At 48.5% G+C, this 20,040-nt stretch overlaps 1 protein-coding gene across 2 annotated transcripts in view; it reads right to left on the reverse strand.

Moving 5' to 3' along the window:
* The window catches only part of FAM83E (family with sequence similarity 83 member E), a 379,140-nt gene that overhangs the window by 210,354 nt on the left and 148,746 nt on the right, over window positions 1-20,040 (reverse strand). For both annotated transcript variants that reach the window (XM_069200658.1, XM_069200657.1), the window contains exon 3: window positions 14,796-14,963. In XM_069200658.1, the coding sequence (XP_069056759.1) occupies window positions 14,796-14,963 (168 nt within the window). The remainder of the gene's footprint in view (window positions 1-14,795; window positions 14,964-20,040) is intronic.

The raw sequence follows: 20,040 nt of genomic DNA on the forward strand, positions 1-20,040 counted from the left end.
CCATCTAAGATGAAAATGGTTTGGGGGAGGGGGTGTTTCTTTCCTGCCTAGGTATGTGCCCTGAGGAACAGTTTGCTCATTGAACACATCTATTTTGAAGCTCCTGTGGAATATGCAATGGGTCATCATTCCCTATGAAGGAAGCTCTAAAAATATATTTTCTGAGCAATGGCAGATGCACTCTTACAGCGACTGAATGCCCATTCCAGGTTTGAAGTGCTTTACAAATGTGGAGGCAATTACCGCATTTAGGGGGTCATTCTGAGTTTGGCTGGCGGCGGGTGCCGCCAGCCAAACGGAAACCGCCAGAATACCGCTGCGCGGTCAAAAGACCGCCGTGGTTATTCTGAGTTTCCCGCTGGGCGGGCGGGTGACCGCCAGAAGGCCGCCCGCCCGCCCAGCGGGAAACCCCTTCCCACGAGGAAGCCGGCTCCGAATGGAGCCGGCAGAGTGGGAAGGGTGCGACGGGTGCAGTTGCACCCGTCGCGATTTTCAGTGTCTGCTATGCAGACACTAAAAATCTTAGTGGGGCCCTGGTAGGGGGCCCCACGACACCCGTTACCGCCAGCCAGCTTCTGGCGGTTTTGGCTGGCGGTAAGGGGGTCGGAATCCCCATCAGCGCCGCCATGGAGGATTCCCCAGGGCAGCGGGAAACCGGCAGGACACCGCCGGTTTTCCGTTTCTGACCACGGCTGTACCACCGCCGTCAGAATGCCCATGGGAGCACCGCCAGCCTGTTGGCGGTGCTCCCGCGGTCGTTGGCCCTGGCGGTCCATGACCGCCAGGGTCAGAATGACCCCCTTAGTGATTAGTTATAATTGCTGGGTTTGAAAGAAGCATTCCTTAACTGGTGATTGTATAAAATAAAATGTGAAGTAAATTGGGAGACCTGTATGAATTCGCCAATATGGATTATACATATGGAATCTCTTCTAAGAAACCATCATAAGAGATATAGGGGGTCATTCCTACCCTGGCGGTCCGAGACCGCCAGGGTAGGGGACGGAGGAAGCACGCCAACAGGCTGGCGGTGCTTCTGGGGCTATTCTGACCGCAGCGGTAAAGCTGCAGTCAGAAAAGGGAAGCCGGCGGTTTCCCGCCGGTTTCCCGCTGCCCCTGTGAATCCTCCACGGCGGCGCTGTAAGCAGCGCCGCCATGGGGAGTCCGACCCCCTTCCCGCCAGCCTGGTTCTGGCGGTTTTCACCGCCAGAACCAGGCTGGCGGGAATGGGTGTCGTGGGGCCCCTGGGGGCCCCTGCAGTGCCCATGCCACTGGCATGGGCACTGCAGGGGCCCCCTGACAGGGCCCCACATTGATTTTCAGTGTCAGCTTGGCAGACACTGAAAATCGCGACAGGTGCAACTGCACCCGTCGCACACCAGCAACTCCGCCGGCTCCATTCGGAGCCGGCTTCCTCGTTGCTGGTGCTTTCCCGCTGGGCAGGCGGGCGGCCTTTTGGCAGTCGCCCGCCAGCCCAGCGGGAAAGTCAGAATGACCGCCGCGGTCTTTTGACCGCGGTACGGTCTTCTGGCGGTTCCCGCTTGGCGGCCGGCGACCGCCGCCTGCCAAAGTAGGAATGAGGGCCATAGAGCTTGATTACGACCTTAGCGGATGGGATACTCCACCACAAACATGACGGCTGCTGTTTTACAAGTTCTATAGGATATAATGAAACTTATAAAGCGGCGGACGTGATATCCGTCACGTTTGTGACGGAGTACACCATCCGCCAAGGTCGTAATCAGGCCCTCAGTGTCCATTTTACGAGATACCCAGCGAGCATATTTAATGTGTTTTTCAGCTATAATGCTTGAAGAAACTTTCTATTCAGATTCCCACAACTGCTCTTGTAAGAGGCGCAAAGAGCGTGGCTAAGACATGATAAGGTCTTATTCGGTGAAGAATGCACGGCTTCACTATTCCACTCTATTAAAACTTCAGAACCATTTGGTAGCCTTTCAAGTCACAAACCTAAAACGTTGCTATGATTGAGCAAACGTATCAATAAAGGTTGATAGTCCTGCTTTTGTAACACAGTAGATAAAATCGTCAACATTTCCAAAGGAAATATGCAAGTGTGCAATTTTTATGTTTAAGAGACAGGATGAAGAGGAACACAGTGACTTATGAAGAAAGCAGGTATGAAAAAGACCTGCAAGAGTGAGATGAAGTGCAGGCTAGTGGATGAAAATGCGTTCAGTGGTAACGAGAGAAGCAGCCTTGCTCTCAGGACCGGATTTTCCATCTATTCCATTTGGCATTTCTCCAGGGACTGCAACCACTGGAGGTTTGCATTTTCCTCCGTTTTTAGCCCTGTGAGGTTATGACAGGATACAAATGCAGAGACAGAGAGAATGAGATGGCAAGAAAGAGAAACGAAAGAACGAGACACAAAGGGAGTAGGAGCTAGTTTAAGCATTTTGCTGAGGCTGTTTTTGGATCCTGTGTCGGCCCTGCTTACCAGTCGGGAACCCCTCTCGGCTTCTAAGAAACGTCTTTGCCACTGCTTTGTTTTCTTCCTACAAATTAAGCACTGGAAGGCACCTTACATTCTACACCTTACACCTACTCTACGGAATGACATGCCAGCTTTGTGCAAGCGCCTCACTCACCATGACTTGGCTTCTCAAAGATTAATCATATAATTAATTTGAGCTCCTAATACTATGTTCAGGAGAGGCAGGCAAGTTGAGTACTGATCAGAACCATTAGCCCCATCTCACCTGCCTTTAACAGAGCTGTCACGCCTGCACGCTCTGTAGGAAGTTGGCTCTGTATGTGCTATTTCAAAGTAAGGAATAGCATGCACAGAGTCCAAGGGTTCCCCTTAGAGGTAAGATAGTGGCAAAAAGAGATAATACTAATGCTCTATTTTGTGGTAGTGTGGTCGAGCAGTAGGCTTATCCAAGGAGTAGTGTTAAGCATTTGTTGTACATACACATAGACAATAAATGAGGTACACACACTCAGAGACAAATCCAGCCAATAGGTTTTGTTATAGAAAAATATCTTTTCTTAGTTTATTTTAAGAACCACAGGTTCAAATTCTACATGTAATATCTCATTCGAAAGGTATTGCAAGTAAGTACTTTAGGAACTTCAAATCATAAAAATTGCATGTATACTTTACAAGTTATTGACAAATAGCTGTTTTAAAAGTGGACACAGTGCAATTTTCACAGTTCCTGGGGGAGGTAAGTTTTTGTTAGTTTTACCAGGTAAGTAAGACACTTACAGGGTTCAGTTCTTGGTCCAAGGTAGCCCACCGTTGGGGGTTCAGAGCAACCCCAAAGTCACCACACCAGCAGCTCAGGGCCGGTCAGGTGCAGAGTTCAAAGTGGTGCCCAAAACGCATAGGCTTCAATGGAGAGAAGGGGGTGCCCCGGTTCCGGTCTGCTTGCAGGTAAGTACCCGCGTCTTCGGAGGGCAGACCAGGGGGGTTTTGTAGGGCACCGGGGGGGACACAAGTCCACACAGAAATTTCACCCTCAGCAGCGCGGGGGCGGCCGGGTGCAGTGTAGAAACAGGCGTCGGGTTCGCAATGTTAGTCTATGAGAGATCTCGGGATCTCTTCAGCGCTGCAGGCAGGCAAGGGGGGGATTCCTCGGGGAAACCTCCACTTGGGCAAGGGAGAGGGACTCCTGGGGGTCACTTCTCCAGTGAAAGTCCGGTCCTTCAGGTCCTGGGGGCTGCGGGTGCAGGGTCTCTCCCAGGTGTCGGGACTTTAGGTTCAAAGAGTCGCGGTCAGGGGAAGCCTCGGGATTCCCTCTGCAGGCGGCGCTGTGGGGGCTCAGGGGGGACAGGTTTTGGTACTCACAGTATCAGAGTAGTCCTGGGGTCCCTCCTGAGGTGTTGGATCGACACCAGCCGAGTCGGGGTCGCCGGGTGCAGTGTTGCAAGTCTCACGCTTCTTGCGGGGAGCTTGCAGGGTTCTTTAAAGCTGCTGGAAACAAAGTTGCAGCTTTTCTTGGAGCAGGTCCGCTGTCCTCGGGAGTTTCTTGTCTTTCCGAAGCAGGGGCAGTCCTCAGAGGATGTCGAGGTCGCTGGTCCCTTTGGAAGGCGTCGCTGGAGCAGGATCTTTGGAAGGCAGGAGACAGGCCGGTGAGTTTCTGGAGCCAAGGCAGTTGTCGTCTTCTGGTCTTCCGCTGCAGGGGTTTTCGGCTGGGCAGTCCTTCTTCTTGTAGTTGCAGGAATCTAATTTTCTAGGGTTCAGGGTAGCCCTTAAATACTAAATTTAAGGGCGTGTTTAGGTCTGGGAGGTTAGTAGCCAATGGCTACTAGCCCTGAGGGTGGGTACACCCTCTTTGTGCCTCCTCCCAAGGGGAGGGGGTCACAATCCTAACCCTATTGGGGGAATCCTCCATCTGCAAGATGGAGGATTTCTAAAAGTTAGAGTCACTTCAGCTCAGGACACCTTAGGGGCTGTCCTGACTGGTCAGTGACTCCTCCTTGTTTTTCTCATTATCTTCTCCGGCCTTGCCGCCAAAAGTGGGGCCTGGCCGGAGGGGGCGGGCAACTCCACTAGCTGGAGTGTCCTGCTGGGTTGGCACAAAGGAGGTGAGCCTTTGAGGCTCACCGCCAGGTGTGACAATTCCTGCCTGGGGGAGGTGTTAGCATCTCCACCCAGTGCAGGCTTTGTTACTGGCCTCAGAGTGACAAAGGCACTCTCCCCATGGGGCCAGCAACATGTCTCGGTTTGTGGCAGGCTGCTAAAACTAGTCAGCCTACACAGATAGTCGGTTAAGTTTCAGGGGGCACCTCTAAGGTGCCCTCTGTGGTGTATTTTACAATAAAATGTACACTGGCATCAGTGTGCATTTATTGTGCTGAGAAGTTTGATACCAAACTTCCCAGTTTTCAGTGTAGCCATTATGGAGCTGTGGAGTTCGTGTTTGACAGACTCCCAGACCATATACTCTTATGGCTACCCTGCACTTACAATGTCTAAGGTTTTGTTTAGACACTGTAGGGGTACCATGCTCATGCACTGGTACCCTCACCTATGGTATAGTGCACCCTGCCTTAGGGCTGTAAGGCCTGCTAGAGGGGTGTCTTACCTATACTGCATAGGCAGTGAGAGGCTGGCATGGCACCCTGAGGGGAGTGCCATGTCGACTTACTCGTTTTGTCCTCACTAGCACACACAAGCTGGCAAGCAGTGTGTCTGTGCTGAGTGAGAGGTCTCCAGGGTGGCATAAGACATGCTGCAGCCCTTAGAGACCTTCCTTGGCATCAGGGCCCTTGGTACTAGAAGTACCAGTTACAAGGGACTTATCTGGATGCCAGGGTCTGCCAATTGTGGATACAAAAGTACAGGTTAGGGAAAGAACACTGGTGCTGGGGCCTGGTTAGCAGGCCTCAGCACACTTTCAATTGTAAACATAGCATCAGCAAAGGCAAAAAGTCAGGGGGCAACCATGCCAAGGAGGCATTTCCTTACACAACCCCCCCCCAAACGAAAGAGGATGAGACTAACCTTTCCCAAGAGAGTCTTCATTTTCTAAGTGGAAGAACCTGGAAAGGCCATCTGCATTGGCATGGGCAGTCCCAGGTCTGTGTTCCACTATAAAGTCCATTCCCTGTAGGGAGATGGACCACCTCAACAGTTTAGGATTTTCACCTTTCATTTGCATCAGCCATTTGAGAGGTCTGTGGTCAGTTTGAACTAGGAAGTGAGTCCCAAAGAGGTATGGTCTCAGCTTCTTCAGGGACCAAACCACAGCAAAGGCCTCCCTCTCAATGGCACTCCAACGCTGCTCCCTGGGGAGTAACCTCCTGCTAATGAAAGCAACAGGCTGGTCAAGGCCATCATCATTTGTTTGGGACAAAACTGCCCCTATCCCATGTTCAGAGGCATCAGTCTGCACAATGAACTGCTTAGAATAATCTGGAGCTTTTAGAACTGGTGCTGAGCACATTGCTTGTTTCAGGGTGTCAAAGGCCTGTTGGCATTCCACAGTCCAGTTCACTTTCTTGGGCATTTTCTTGGAGGTGAGTTCAGTGAGGACTGTCACAATGGATCCATATCCCTTCACAAACCTCCTGTAATACCCAGTCAAGCCAAGGAATGCCCTGACTTGAGTCTGGGTTTTTGGAGCTACCCAGTCCAGAATAGTCTGGATCTTGGGTTGGAGTGGCTGAACTTGGCCTCCACCTACAAGGTGTCCCAAGTAAACCACAGTTCCCTGCCCTATCTGGCATTTGGATGCCTTGATAGAGAGGCCTGCAGATTGCAGAGCCTTCAAAACCTTCTTCAGGTGGACCAGGTGATCCTGCCAGGTGGAGCTAAAGACAGCAATATCATCAAGATAAGCTGTGCTAAAGGACTCCAAACCAGCAAGGACTTGATTCACCAACCTTTGGAAGGTGGCAGGGGCATTCTTTAAACCAAAGGGCATAACAGTAAACTGATAATGCCCATCAGGTGTGGAGAATGCTGTCTTTTCTTTTGCTCCAGGTGCCATTTTTATTTGCCAGTACCCTGCTGTCAAGTCAAAGGTACTTAGGAATTTGGCAGCACCTAATTTATCAATGAGCTCATCAGCCCTTGGAATTGGATGGGCATCTGTCTTGGTGACAGAGTTGAGCCCTCTGTAGTCCACACAAAACCTCATCTCTTTCTTTCCATCTTTGGTGTGAGGTTTGGGGACTAAGACCACTGGGCTAGCCCAGGGGCTGTCAGAGCGCTCAATTACTCCCAATTCCAGCATCTTGTGGACTTCCACCTTGATGCTTTCTTTAACATGGTCAGATTGTCTAAAGATTTTGTTCTTGACAGGCATGCTGTCTCCTGTGTCCACATCATGGGTGCACAGGGGTGTCTGACCAGGGGTTAAGGAGAAGAGTTCAGGAAACTGTTGTAGGACTCTCCTACAATCAGCTTGCTGTTGGCCAGAGAGGGTGTCTGAGTAGATCACTCCATCTACTGTGCCATCTTTTGGGTCTGATGACAGAAGATCAGGGAGAGGTTCACTCTCTGCCTCCTGATCCTCATCTGTTACCATCAACAGATTCACATCAGCCCTGTCATGGAAGAGCTTAAGGCGGTTCACATGGATCACCCTCTTGGGGCTCCTGCTTGTGCCCAGGTCCACCAGGTAGGTGACCTGACTCTTCCTTTCTAGTACTGGGTAAGGGCCACTCCATTTGTCCTGGAGTGCCCTGGGAGCCACAGGCTCCAGAACCCAGACTTTCTGCCCTGGTTGGAACTCAACCAGTGCAGCCTTTTGGTCATACCAAAACTTCTGGAGCTGTTGGCTGGCCTCAAGGTTTTTGGTTGCCTTTTCCATGTACTCTGCCATTCTAGAGCGAAGGCCAAGTACATAGTCCACTATGTCCTGTTTAGGCTCATGGAGAGGTCTCTCCCAGCCTTCTTTAACAAGGGCAAGTGGTCCCCTTACAGGATGACCAAACAGAAGTTCAAAGGGTGAGAATCCCACTCCCTTCTGTGGCACCTCTCTGTAAGCGAAAAGTAGACATGGCAAGAGGACATCCCATCTCCTTTTGAGTTTTTCTGGGAGCCCCATGATCATGCCTTTTAATGTCTTGTTGAATCTCTCAACCAAGCCATTAGTTTGTGGATGGTATGGTGTAGTGAATTTATAAGTCACTCCCCACTCATTCCACATGTGCTTTAGGTATGCTGACATGAAGTTGGTACCTCTGTCAGACACCACCTCCTTAGGGAAACCCACTCTGGTAAAGATACCAATGAGGGCCTTGGCTACTGCAGGGGCAGTAGTCGACCTAAGGGGAATAGCTTCAGGATACCTGGTAGCATGATCCACTACTACCAGGATATACATATTTCCTGAGGCTGTGGGAGGTTCTAGTGGACCAACTATGTCCACACCCACTCTTTCAAAGGGCACCCCCACCACTGGAAGTGGAATGAGGGGGGCCTTTGGATGCCCACCTGTCTTACCACTGGCTTGACAGGTGGGGCAGGAGAGGCAAAACTCCTTAACCATGTTGGACATATTGGGCCAGTAGAAGTGGTTGACTAACCTCTCCCACGTCTTGGTTTGTCCCAAATGTCCAGCAAGGGGAATGTCATGGGCCAATGTTAGGATGAACTTCCTGAACAGCTGAGGCACTACCACTCTCCTAGTGGCACCAGGTTTGGGGTCTCTGGCCTCAGTGTACAGGAGTCCATCTTCCCAATAGACCCTATGCGTTCCATTTTTCTTGCCTTTGGACTCTTCAGCAGCTTGCTGCCTAAGGCCTTCAAGAGAGGGACAGGTTTCTTGTCCCTTACACAGCTCCTCCCTTGAGGGTCCCCCTGGGCCTAAGAGCTCAACCTGATAAGGTTCAAGCTCCAAAGGCTCAGTTCCCTCAGAGGGCAGAACTTCTTCCTGAGAAGAGAGGTTCCCTTTCTTTTGCTGTGTTGCAGTTGGTTTCCCAACTGACTTTCCTTTCCTCTTGGTAGGCTGGGCCATTCTTCCAGACTCCAGCTCTACTTGTTCACCCTGTGCCTTGCACTGTGCTCTTGTTTTCACACACACCAGTTCAGGGATACCCAGCATTGCTGCATGGGTTTTTAGTTCTACCTCAGCCCATGCTGAGGACTCCAGGTCATTTCCAAGCAGACAGTCCACTGGGATATTTGAGGAGACCACCACCTGTTTCAGGCCATTGACCCCTCCCCATTCTAAAGTAACCATTGCCATGGGATGTACTTTTCTCTGATTGTCAGCGTTGGTGACTGTGTAAGTTTTTCCAGTCAGGTATTGGCCAGGGGAAACCAGTTTCTCTGTCACCATGGTGACACTGGCACCTGTATCCCTCAGGCCCTCTATTCTAGTCCCATTAATTGAGAGTTGCTGTCTGTATTTTTGCATGTTAGGCGGCCAGACAGCTAGTGTGGCTAAATCCACCCCACCCTCAGAAACTAGAGTAGCTTCAGTGTGGACCCTGATTTGCTCTGGGCACACTGTTGATCCCACTTGGAGACTAGCCATACCAGTGTTACCTGGATGGGAGTTTGGAGTGGAACCTTTCTTGGGACAGGCCTTGTCTCCAGTTTGGTGTCCATGCTGTTTACAGCTATGACACCAGGCCTTTTTGGGATCAAAGTTTTTACCCTTGTACCCATTGTTTTGTGAAGAGGCTCTGGGCCCACCCTCCTGTGCAGGTTTTTGGGGGCCTGTAGAAGACTCTTTACTATTTTTAGTTTTGGTTGTCTCATCACTCTTCCCCTGGGGAGTCTTTGTGACCCCTTTCTTTTGGTCACCCCCTGTTGAAGTCTTGGACACCCTTGTCTTGACCCAATGGTCCGCCTTCTTTCCCAATTCTTGGGGAGAAATTGGTCCTAGGTCTACCAGATGCTGATGCAGTTTATCATTGAAACAATTACTTAACAGGTGTTCTTTCACAAATAAATTGTACAGCCCATCATAATTACTTACACCACTGCCTTGAATCCAACCATCTAGTGTTTTCACTGAGTAGTCAACAAAGTCAACCCAGGTCTGGCTCGAGGATTTTTGAGCCCCCCTGAACCTAATCCTGTACTCCTCAGTGGAGAATCCAAAGCCCTCAATCAGGGTACCCTTCATGAGGTCATAAGATTCTGCATCTTTTCCAGAGAGTGTGAGGAGTCTATCCCTACACTTTCCAGTGAACATTTCCCAAAGGAGAGCACCCCAGTGAGATCTGTTCACTTTTCTGGTTACACAAGCCCTCTCAAAAGCTGTGAACCACTTGGTGATGTCATCACCATCTTCAAATTTTGTCACAATCCCTTTGGGGATTTTTAACATGTCAGGAGAATCTCTGACCCTATTTATATTGCTGCCACCATTGATGGGTCCTAGGCCCATCTCTTGTCTTTCCCTTTCTATGGCTAGGAGCTGTCTCTCTAAAGCCAATCTTTTGGCCATCCTGGCTAACAGGAGGTCATCTTCACTGAGAGCATCCTCAGTGATTTCAGAAATGTGGGACCCTCCTGTGAGGGACTCACTATTTCTGACTAACACAGTTGGAGACAGGACTTGAGGGGTCCTGTTCTCCCTATTTAGGACTGGAGGAGGGACATTGGCCTCCAAGTCACTAATTTCTTCCTCTGTGATGTCATCATCAGAGGGGTTGGCTTTTTCAAACTCTGCCAACAGCTCCTGGAGCTGAATTTTGGTAGGTCTGGAGCCAATGGTTATTTTTTTGATATTACAGAGAGACCTTAGCTCCCTCATCTTAAGATGGAGGTAAGGTGTGGTGTCGAGTTCCACCACCTGCATCTCTGTATCAGACATTATTCTGCTAAGAGTTGGAATACTTTTTTAAGAATCTAAAACTGTTTCTAGAATCTAATTCAAACTTTTAACAAACTTTTAAACTCTAAAAAGACAATGCTAAACAGGGACTTAACACACAAGGCCCTAGCAGGACTTTTAAGAATTTAGAAAACTTTCAAATTGCAAAAATCAATTTCTAATGACAATTTTGGAATTTGTCGTGTGATCAGGTATTGGCTGAGTAGTCCAGCAAATGCAAAGTCTTGTACCCCACCGCTGATCCACCAATGTAGGAAGTTGGCTCTGTATGTGCTATTTCAAAGTAAGGAATAGCATGCACAGAGTCCAAGGGTTCCCCTTAGAGGTAAGATAGTGGCAAAAAGAGATAATACTAATGCTCTATTTTGTGGTAGTGTGGTCGAGCAGTAGGCTTATCCAAGGAGTAGTGTTAAGCATTTGTTGTACATACACATAGACAATAAATGAGGTACACACACTCAGAGACAAATCCAGCCAATAGGTTTTGTTATAGAAAAATATCTTTTCTTAGTTTATTTTAAGAACCACAGGTTCAAATTCTACATGTAATATCTCATTCGAAAGGTATTGCAAGTAAGTACTTTAGGAACTTCAAATCATAAAAATTGCATGTATACTTTACAAGTTATTGACAAATAGCTGTTTTAAAAGTGGACACAGTGCAATTTTCACAGTTCCTGGGGGAGGTAAGTTTTTGTTAGTTTTACCAGGTAAGTAAGACACTTACAGGGTTCAGTTCTTGGTCCAAGGTAGCCCACCGTTGGGGGTTCAGAGCAACCCCAAAGTCACCACACCAGCAGCTCAGGGCCGGTCAGGTGCAGAGTTCAAAGTGGTGCCCAAAACGCATAGGCTTCAATGGAGAGAAGGGGGTGCCCCGGTTCCGGTCTGCTTGCAGGTAAGTACCCGCGTCTTCGGAGGGCAGACCAGGGGGGTTTTGTAGGGCACCGGGGGGGACACAAGTCCACACAGAAATTTCACCCTCAGCAGCGCGGGGGCGGCCGGGTGCAGTGTAGAAACAGGCGTCGGGTTGGCAATGTTAGTCTATGAGAGATCTCGGGATCTCTTCAGCGCTGCAGGCAGGCAAGGGGGGGATTCCTCGGGGAAACCTCCACTTGGGCAAGGGAGAGGGACTCCTGGGGGTCACTTCTCCAGTGAAAGTCCGGTCCTTCAGGTCCTGGGGGCTGCGGGTGCAGGGTCTCTCCCAGGTGTCGGGACTTTAGGTTCAAAGAGTCGCGGTCAGGGGAAGCCTCGGGATTCCCTCTGCAGGCGGCGCTGTGGGGGCTCAGGGGGGACAGGTTTTGGTACTCACAGTATCAGAGTAGTCCTGGGGTCCCTCCTGAGGTGTTGGATCGCCACCAGCCGAGTCGGGGTCGCCGGGTGCAGTGTTGCAAGTCTCACGCTTCTTGCGGGGAGCTTGCAGGGTTCTTTAAAGCTGCTGGAAACAAAGTTGCAGCTTTTCTTGGAGCAGGTCCGCTGTCCTCGGGAGTTTCTTGTCTTTTCGAAGCAGGGGCAGTCCTCAGAGGATGTCGAGGTCGCTGGTCCCTTTGGAAGGCGTCGCTGGAGCAGGATCTTTGGAAGGCAGGAGACAGGCCGGTGAGTTTCTGGAGCCAAGGCAGTTGTCGTCTTCTGGTCTTCTGCTGCAGGGGTTTTCGGCTGGGCAGTCCTTCTTCTTGTAGTTGCAGGAATCTAATTTTCTAGGGTTCAGGGTAGCCCTTAAATACTAAATTTAAGGGCGTGTTTAGGTCTGGGGGGTTAGTAGCCAATGGCTACTAGCCCTGAGGGTGGGTACACCCTCTTTGTGCCTCCTCCCAAGGGGAGGGGGTCACAATCCTAACCCTATTGGGGGAATCCTCCATCTGCAAGATGGAGGATTTCTAAAAGTTAGAGTCACTTCAGCTCAGGACACCTTAGGGGCTGTCCTGACTGGTCAGTGACTCCTCCTTGTTTTTCTCATTATCTTCTCCGGCCTTGCCGCCAAAAGTGGGGCCTGGCCGGAGGGGGCGGGCAACTCCACTAGCTGGAGTGTCCTGCTGGGTTGGCACAAAGGAGGTGAGCCTTTGAGGCTCACCGCCAGGTGTGACAATTCCTGCCTGGGGGAGGTGTTAGCATCTCCACCCAGTGCAGGCTTTGTTACTGGCCTCAGAGTGACAAAGGCACTCTCCCCATGGGGCCAGCAACATGTCTCGGTTTGTGGCAGGCTGCTAAAACTAGTCAGCCTACACAGATAGTCGGTTAAGTTTCAGGGGGCACCTCTAAGGTGCCCTCTGTGGTGTATTTTACAATAAAATGTACACTGGCATCAGTGTGCATTTATTGTGCTGAGAAGTTTGATACCAAACTTCCCAGTTTTCAGTGTAGCCATTATGGAGCTGTGGAGTTCGTGTTTGACAGACTCCCAGACCATATACTCTTATGGCTACCCTGCACTTACAATGTCTAAGGTTTTGTTTAGACACTGTAGGGGTACCATGCTCATGCACTGGTACCCTCACCTATGGTATAGTGCACCCTGCCTTAGGGCTGTAAGGCCTGCTAGAGGGGTGTCTTACCTATACTGCATAGGCAGTGAGAGGCTGGCATGGCACCCTGAGGGGAGTGCCATGTCGACTTACTCGTTTTGTCCTCACTAGCACACACAAGCTGGCAAGCAGTGTGTCTGTGCTGAGTGAGAGGTCTCCAGGGTGGCATAAGACATGCTGCAGCCCTTAGAGACCTTCCTTGGCATCAGGGCCCTTGGTACTAGAAGTACCAGTTACAAGGGACTTATCTGGATGCCAGGGTCTGCCAATTGTGGATACAAAAGTACAGGTTAGGGAAAGAACACTGGTGCTGGGGCCTGGTTAGCAGGCCTCAGCACACTTTCAATTGTAAACATAGCATCAGCAAAGGCAAAAAGTCAGGGGGCAACCATGCCAAGGAGGCATTTCCTTACACGCTCTCACCCCACGCCTTTCCTTTTCCTGAGAACAGCCACCAGCTGTCAGCAAGACCGCGGCTGAGTTGCCTTTTGATACTGACATTTTTCACTCCACTACCACGCACCTGTCTCTCCCTGTCCCAAATACCATTTAATCATGTTGTTAAAAACTACTTGTTTGACAAGTTCAAAGGAACCTTATCGCCCATCTTGCGTATTCTGTGAGGTTTACAATAGTAAAAATGTTTTTAAAGTATGCAACTTTAATTATACCTTACACACTTTATGCAAATCAACATTGCAGGAGGCCTCGTCTTGAATGGGCCATAGTAGTCCAACCTGCTCTGAACCCAGTTCTGTAGCCAGAACCTAACCAGGGGTGGGGGGTTGCCAGAGTGACGTAATTGGCAGTCCAGCCGAGTTAAGCGATGCTCTTGGATCTTACAGCAGCCAGCCTGAGCAGTCTGACCAGCTAGAAGCATGAGTAGAGTTTTGGGGATGATGTGAAAAATAGACCACAAATGCCATATAGTATACTTGTGGGAATTAAACAAATGATTGGGTGAGTTTACAGGAATTTTCTGAATTTGAGAAAGTCATTTCGGAGTCTCAGGTGTGGTTGAAGAGTATGCGACAGGGAGGAACCTTGAACATGTAGAGTTCTTGCTCCATTTTTCTTTTATCCAGTCTGTTGGATGATGAGGAAGTTGTGGTTGGCCATTCTCAAGAACCTCATTGGATGATAAGGAGTGAACTGCACTGTAAGATAGTCTAGGAAAAGAGTTTAAATGTATTATAAGGCCTTAACAAAGCACATATGCACCTGGGCCTGATACCAACAGACTTACTTTTCTCTTTATTAAACTCCAGATTAACTCAGCTCTTAATGATGCCTAGACTTACTTGGCTTGTGATAAACTCCACGCTTACTCAGGTCTTTACAAACCTGAGACTCACTCTGCTTTTGATAATGCCACGGCTTATTGTTCTCATGATAAATCCCACACTCGCTTAGCTCTTGATAAAGCTGTTGCCTCGGGTCTGCTAAAGTCCAGACTCACTTGACACTTGCTATATGTAAATGCCTGTCTCACTTGACTCTTGCTGAAAACCAGACTCCCTCAGCTCTTGCTAATGCCTAGACTCGCTCAGGTCATCAGAAATTGAGACTTTTTTCTTTAACATCTATACTCCTTTTAGTTACTAAACTCACCAGGAACAATTGGTAATTTACAGATTACATAATACGAGCCAATATGTATAAAGGAAAAGTTTTTTTTTTCTTACATAAAGAATATGGAGATTAGTTATTTAGATCCACAATACTTGTGATGTTTAAGTCATTGTAAGCTGATTTAATTGCAACAAATCGTATCTGCTCCATGGTTTTAGTACTTGTACATTGATACCAAACGAAATGAACACTTTGAGAATCAAGAGCTACTCCCAGAGAAGATGACATCAACATCATCCACTTTGAGTTGTATTTGTAGTCCACAAAAAAAATTGAAGGCATGACCCTCCCTTAAATACACAATGTTATCAATCACCCTTCCTGCTCACACGTGGTTGGCTATGTGGATATCACAAGGTCACTTTCAACATACCTCTGTATACCGGATATTGACGCTGGTCTTAGCCACCATGCTTAAGAAAGCAGGGAGGTGAAGGCGGCTGAGGATAATGTATACAGGGATTTTCCTCCTCGAAGTGGCATCATATAGGTCGAGGAAGATGTCAGGGTCCGTGAAGACATCCATCACGATAGCAATAACCTGAAAAAAGATTAAAAAATGATGAGAAATCACAATTGTTGACACTACCCAAAATGCAGCTGTTAACCTATAATATAGATCATGAGCACATTTTACAGGACAAAGATGGAATGCATCCTTTTTCATTTTTAGGGTCGAGCGCGCAAAGCGCTCTGTCCCTTTTGTAGTCTTTCTATGGCCTTGTAACCATGCCCATGTCATGCCCATCAGTTTGGTTGGTTTGCGGGCTTGCCTTTTAAAATTCGCTTTATTTCATTTGTGAAAGGCATGCATATGTCATGCCTTTTCGGTGCCTAGCACTCCTTGAGCGAACCGACCAACTACTGAAAACATACAAGGCTCCATGTTTTCCATATGGTTTCTGGACAAATGTACGTCGGAACAACGCATGCTGGAACCACACATGCCTGAACAACGCGGTCTGAACAACGACCGCATTGTTACCACTAATGCCTTTACCACAAATGCCTTAACAACGATTTTTCGTTGTAAAGGCATTCCTGGTAAAGGCATTAGTGAACGGCATGCATGGTTCCAGCATGCAACCCCCTGGCTCCACCCCGACCCTAAAAATTACCATGACCTCCCACCCCTAAAACCTAAAACCACCCCAACCCCCAACCCTGCCCCTAAAACTTCCCCAACCCCTGCCTTGCCCCTAAAATTACTGCAACCCTAAACCCCCCACCTGCCCCTAAAATCTAAACTACCCCAACCTCCCACCCCGCCCCTAAAACCTAAAACCACCCCAACCCCCCCACCCCACCCCACCCCTAAAACCTAAAACCACCCCAACCCCCCACTCCCACCCCTAAAATCTAAACTACCCCAACCCCCACCCCAAAAAGGAAAAATACCCCGGACCCCCCACCCCACGCCTAAAACTAAATATACCCCCCACCCCAGCCCCTCAAACTAAAAATGCCCTGACCCCCCTCCTGCCCCTAAACCACCCTGATCCCCCACCCCAAGAACTAAAAATGCCCCGCCCTGCCTCCCCTCCCCACCCCTAAACCGAAACCACCCGACCCCCACCACTAAAACTAACAATACCCCGACCCCCCCACTCCTGCCACTAAAACTAAACACTACCCTCCCCTCCTCCCCCACCTTTAAACCTAAACCACCCGACCCCTAAAACTAAAAATACCCCGACCTCCCCACCCCTGCCCCTTAAACAGCCCGAGTCCCAGCCCCACTTACCTGATCACGTCGTCCTCCTTTCTTTTGTGCCTTAATCGCGCATGTGCGTGGTTCAGCACATGCATGGTTAAGGCACCAAACAAGGAAGTCGTGGTTAACTAAAGCATTGTTACGCTTTCGTTGTCCACGACTTCGTTGTTTGGGAGACGTGGTTAAGGCTGCTTGCCTTTCTGGACTACCTTTTGTCTTTATTTCGCAGGCAGTGCAATCTCACAGGACAGTGATGAAGCTGAAATGAAGGTTTTACATTAATTTGACGCATAAACGTAGTGCTGCAATAATCATGTATGACTTTAACCGAACTAATAAAGATTGTATGGGGACAAAATGTGCCCTCAGAGTAGTTGCCAACATTTATAAGCGTGCTTTATATAACGTGATGAATTAGAATTGCACTAATCCGACATAATCGTAAACGTGTGCTATGATTTGCTTGTTTGAAATGTTTTAGCTTAGCATTACTTTAGTGCAGGCTTCGGCCTAGTTGCCTGGTCTCACGATTTAGATGCTCGTATTTTTCCAGTGTGCTATTAAACGTGTATTTTGCTTGAAACTGTACTTTTCCACTGAGATCGTTCACATGCTTATCTTAAGGTTTCGTGCCAGCCCGGCATTTTTCTCTTTACTCCAAGGTCAATCTGCAGGTGCGGACAATGGAAGCTCTGAAAATGAGTTAATTGGTATAAAATGTTGCAACTTGCGTACCCGTCTCCAAGGATAATGTATGCTTAAGTAAAAGCTTGAGAACTGTTGTTTTTGATTGGACAATTTGAAGCTAACCTATGAACCCTCCAATGAAAGACCATACTGGATTTGAACTGTTGTCTATTTAAACTAGGTGCACGAGAAGAAAGTAGCCATTACCAGCCTTTACCCGACATTGCACCCCTCGCGCCATTTTGCAGCTATTATGGCCCACCTTGCTGCGACGCCATTTTGAAAGAGACTTTGATGCTTTCTCTAATCGAGAGAAAGAGACTTAAATGATTCTTACCCTAGAGACTTTAACTTTGATTTGTCCCTTTGCATGAAGTAGTAGTTTATCTTGCCGCCGTGAGGCAACTGCCCCGTCCACCCCTGCCCCTTTGCCCCGTCCCATGCTGATCGAGAAACGGTACCTGTGAGACGAAGACTTCCTTGAATGCTGATTGAAATTGGTAAATATGAAAGGAAATTGTACAATTGCATTGTGTTTCTTTTAGGTAACCAACTGCTGATTTGATAAGAGCCCTAGTTAGGAGTTTTCTAAATTGATGTTGCTAAATTGTTTTTGCATGAAGTCCCACATGCCGATGCTAATTTGAGGTTAGATGAGGATTCCTTTTGTTGCACGATGCAATTTGAGACCTTGTTATGCTGACTAAATGTATGCAATTAGCTCATTACAGATTATAGTTCTAGTGATTTGCATTGCTATTATCGAATGCCTTGTTATTCAAATGCTGCATAGATTGCACCTGTTCCGCCGTTATGGACAGCTATTAATGTTCATTTACGTTTATCATTTGGTGTTGAGACACATCTATATTGTGCTAGCTTTGTTAATATAGGGAAATAAATTCACTAACTTTGAATAAACTGGTGTGGTTATTCCTGACTGAAAGGTCAGGGTTCGCCGAAAATGTATTCTGGATTAATTGTTAAGTGTTATGTTGATCAGGGAATTGCTTATGTTCGATATTGATTATTGATTTGATTATATTGACTGACTAAGGGTGGAGAGGGTCCCACTTAGCCAAAAGATTCATCGGCCTAAAGAGCGTCCAAACTACAGGTAAATTACTAGTACGGAACGCTCTATCAGTAGATGGTAGCAGAGGACGGTTTCGCCTTTTGGGACCCCGTACTCTTAGAATACATGGTGTTGAATTAACGGTTACGCCCTTTGAGACCCCACTCGAGAAGTTGAGGTAGATTTTTCTTGGATAAAACAGATTGAGATAATGATGATGGGCTAAGTCCACCGCGACTTTCCCGGGATCTCGGAGCTTGCGAATGAAGAGAATGGAGGTGTGGAATCGGCGTTGGTGGTACTAGTGACGGTATACGAGAAGTTAGGGTTTTGCGCTTGCACAGCTTATTGCCGCAGATTGTGTGAAAAGGTTGCGAGGATTTTCCTTTTAGAGAATAGCGGAGGTGCGACTCCGAGTGTAGAAGTAGGGAAGTCGTCGAACTTCATAGAAGATAGCGGAGGTGCGACTCCGAGTGTGAGAGTAGGGAAGTCGTCGAACTTCATGTGCGTGTGGCACTTCGTGCATAAAAAGGTCCACGTGGTTGTTGTTGTTGAGACGGGCCCTGCGAGGTCAAGAGACTCCGGAGTATGTTGTTTTATCTTGTGGTCTGGTCGGTTTAGTAGGTTGATCGGGCGTGGTCAACAAGTCGGTACGTGTGTTAAGAGAGCGAAAGAAACTTCGACTTCGGGCTTTGACAAAATTCTAAGTGCACTAGAATAGATCATTGACAAGTTGAGAGCAGAGTCTGCGGGTCAGATTTGCTTGCGAACGTGGGACCGAGAAAGATGGAATAACTGCCGAGGCTAGTGAAAAATCCCTAAGGTCCTGAAGCGATTGTGTTACCCCTCCTGTAGTAAACCGACAGATCTGTTTTATAATTTTTTGGTAGCTCGCGATACATGCCAGAAGTTGTTACGAGAGGAGCTGAGTGAAGGAGGACTAGCCGCGAGGCTTTGTCAGCCGCAGTGGGTGTGAGTGTGACGTCACTAGGAGCCGCGCTGGGATAGGTTGGTTGCAGAGAAGGGTCGCGCACGGATTGGACGCAGTCCGTAGGGCTCGATTGGAAGGGGAAAGGCAAGCGAAGAGTATTCCGGGAATTAAAGTCACCTATTGATTACAAACTTTGTGAAATAAAAGACGAGAAAATGAAATATTTTAAAGCATTGAGGAGTGCGATGAAGGGGGAGTCTTACATTAAAGCGAGCGTAGGAGAGGAGACGCCGCCCGAAGGCACACCAGCTTACATTGTAATGGAGGAAAAAGGGGTAGCTCCGTGCCTTTGGCTAAAGCAATGGCACAAATTGACAGAGAAACATGGGAGCGTAGCGTTCCCGATCCATGGGACATTCAATATAAGGATCCTAGAGAATTTGAGATTCGCGATGTACGACATGAAGGTACCTCCAAGGCCAGCACAGTTTGAGGCTCTAGCGATTTGGGAACTGATGGCTAGACAGCAGCAGCAAAATAAGTTCGAGACTAGGATAAGGAAGGTAGAAAAGACACTAGCGGACGCTAGGTGGGATAATGCACAGAAGGTGTGGAGGTCAGATGTATTGCAGGGGATAAAATTGTTTCACGCAATTACTAAGGAAGAAGAGGAAACAGGTAAGAAAGCTACCTGTAAGACAAACAGGAGGTGTTCCAAGGATAGAGAGGACGAGGAAAAGTTGAGAAGAGAAGAGGAGTTAGAGGATGAGGAGTTAATCATGCAATTGTTGAACGACCGTCCACCACCTTATGCAGAGAGTGGACAAGGTCCAAGTACCAATTCTGCCCCTCCGGCACCGGTACAGAACAGTGAAACTCAGAGTTCAGGAGCATCATCGGGATCTAAGGACCCGAGTTTACTGTTCACCCCGCAGATACCGCAGGTTAGGAGAATATATCCAGATGTGCCCATGTTGAAACCAGCAGAAAATTATCAGCCGCAGATCCCAAGGTACTACAGCAGTGACAACGGTACGGGAATGATTCTAGATCCAGCCGCAATGGGAGGACAGAATGGTCACAACCCAACAATGGCACAAGCTGAATCAACCCAGTTTTTGATGCCTCAAAAGCAGATGCAGGGGGGAAAAGCACATGCTCAGATGACGGGGATCCAGATGGGCGTGCCGGCAATGATGACCCATAGTGTG

The sequence above is a fragment of the Pleurodeles waltl genome, chromosome 7 (genome assembly GCF_031143425.1).
Source record: "Pleurodeles waltl isolate 20211129_DDA chromosome 7, aPleWal1.hap1.20221129, whole genome shotgun sequence".
Classification (NCBI taxonomy): domain Eukaryota; kingdom Metazoa; phylum Chordata; class Amphibia; order Caudata; family Salamandridae; genus Pleurodeles; species Pleurodeles waltl.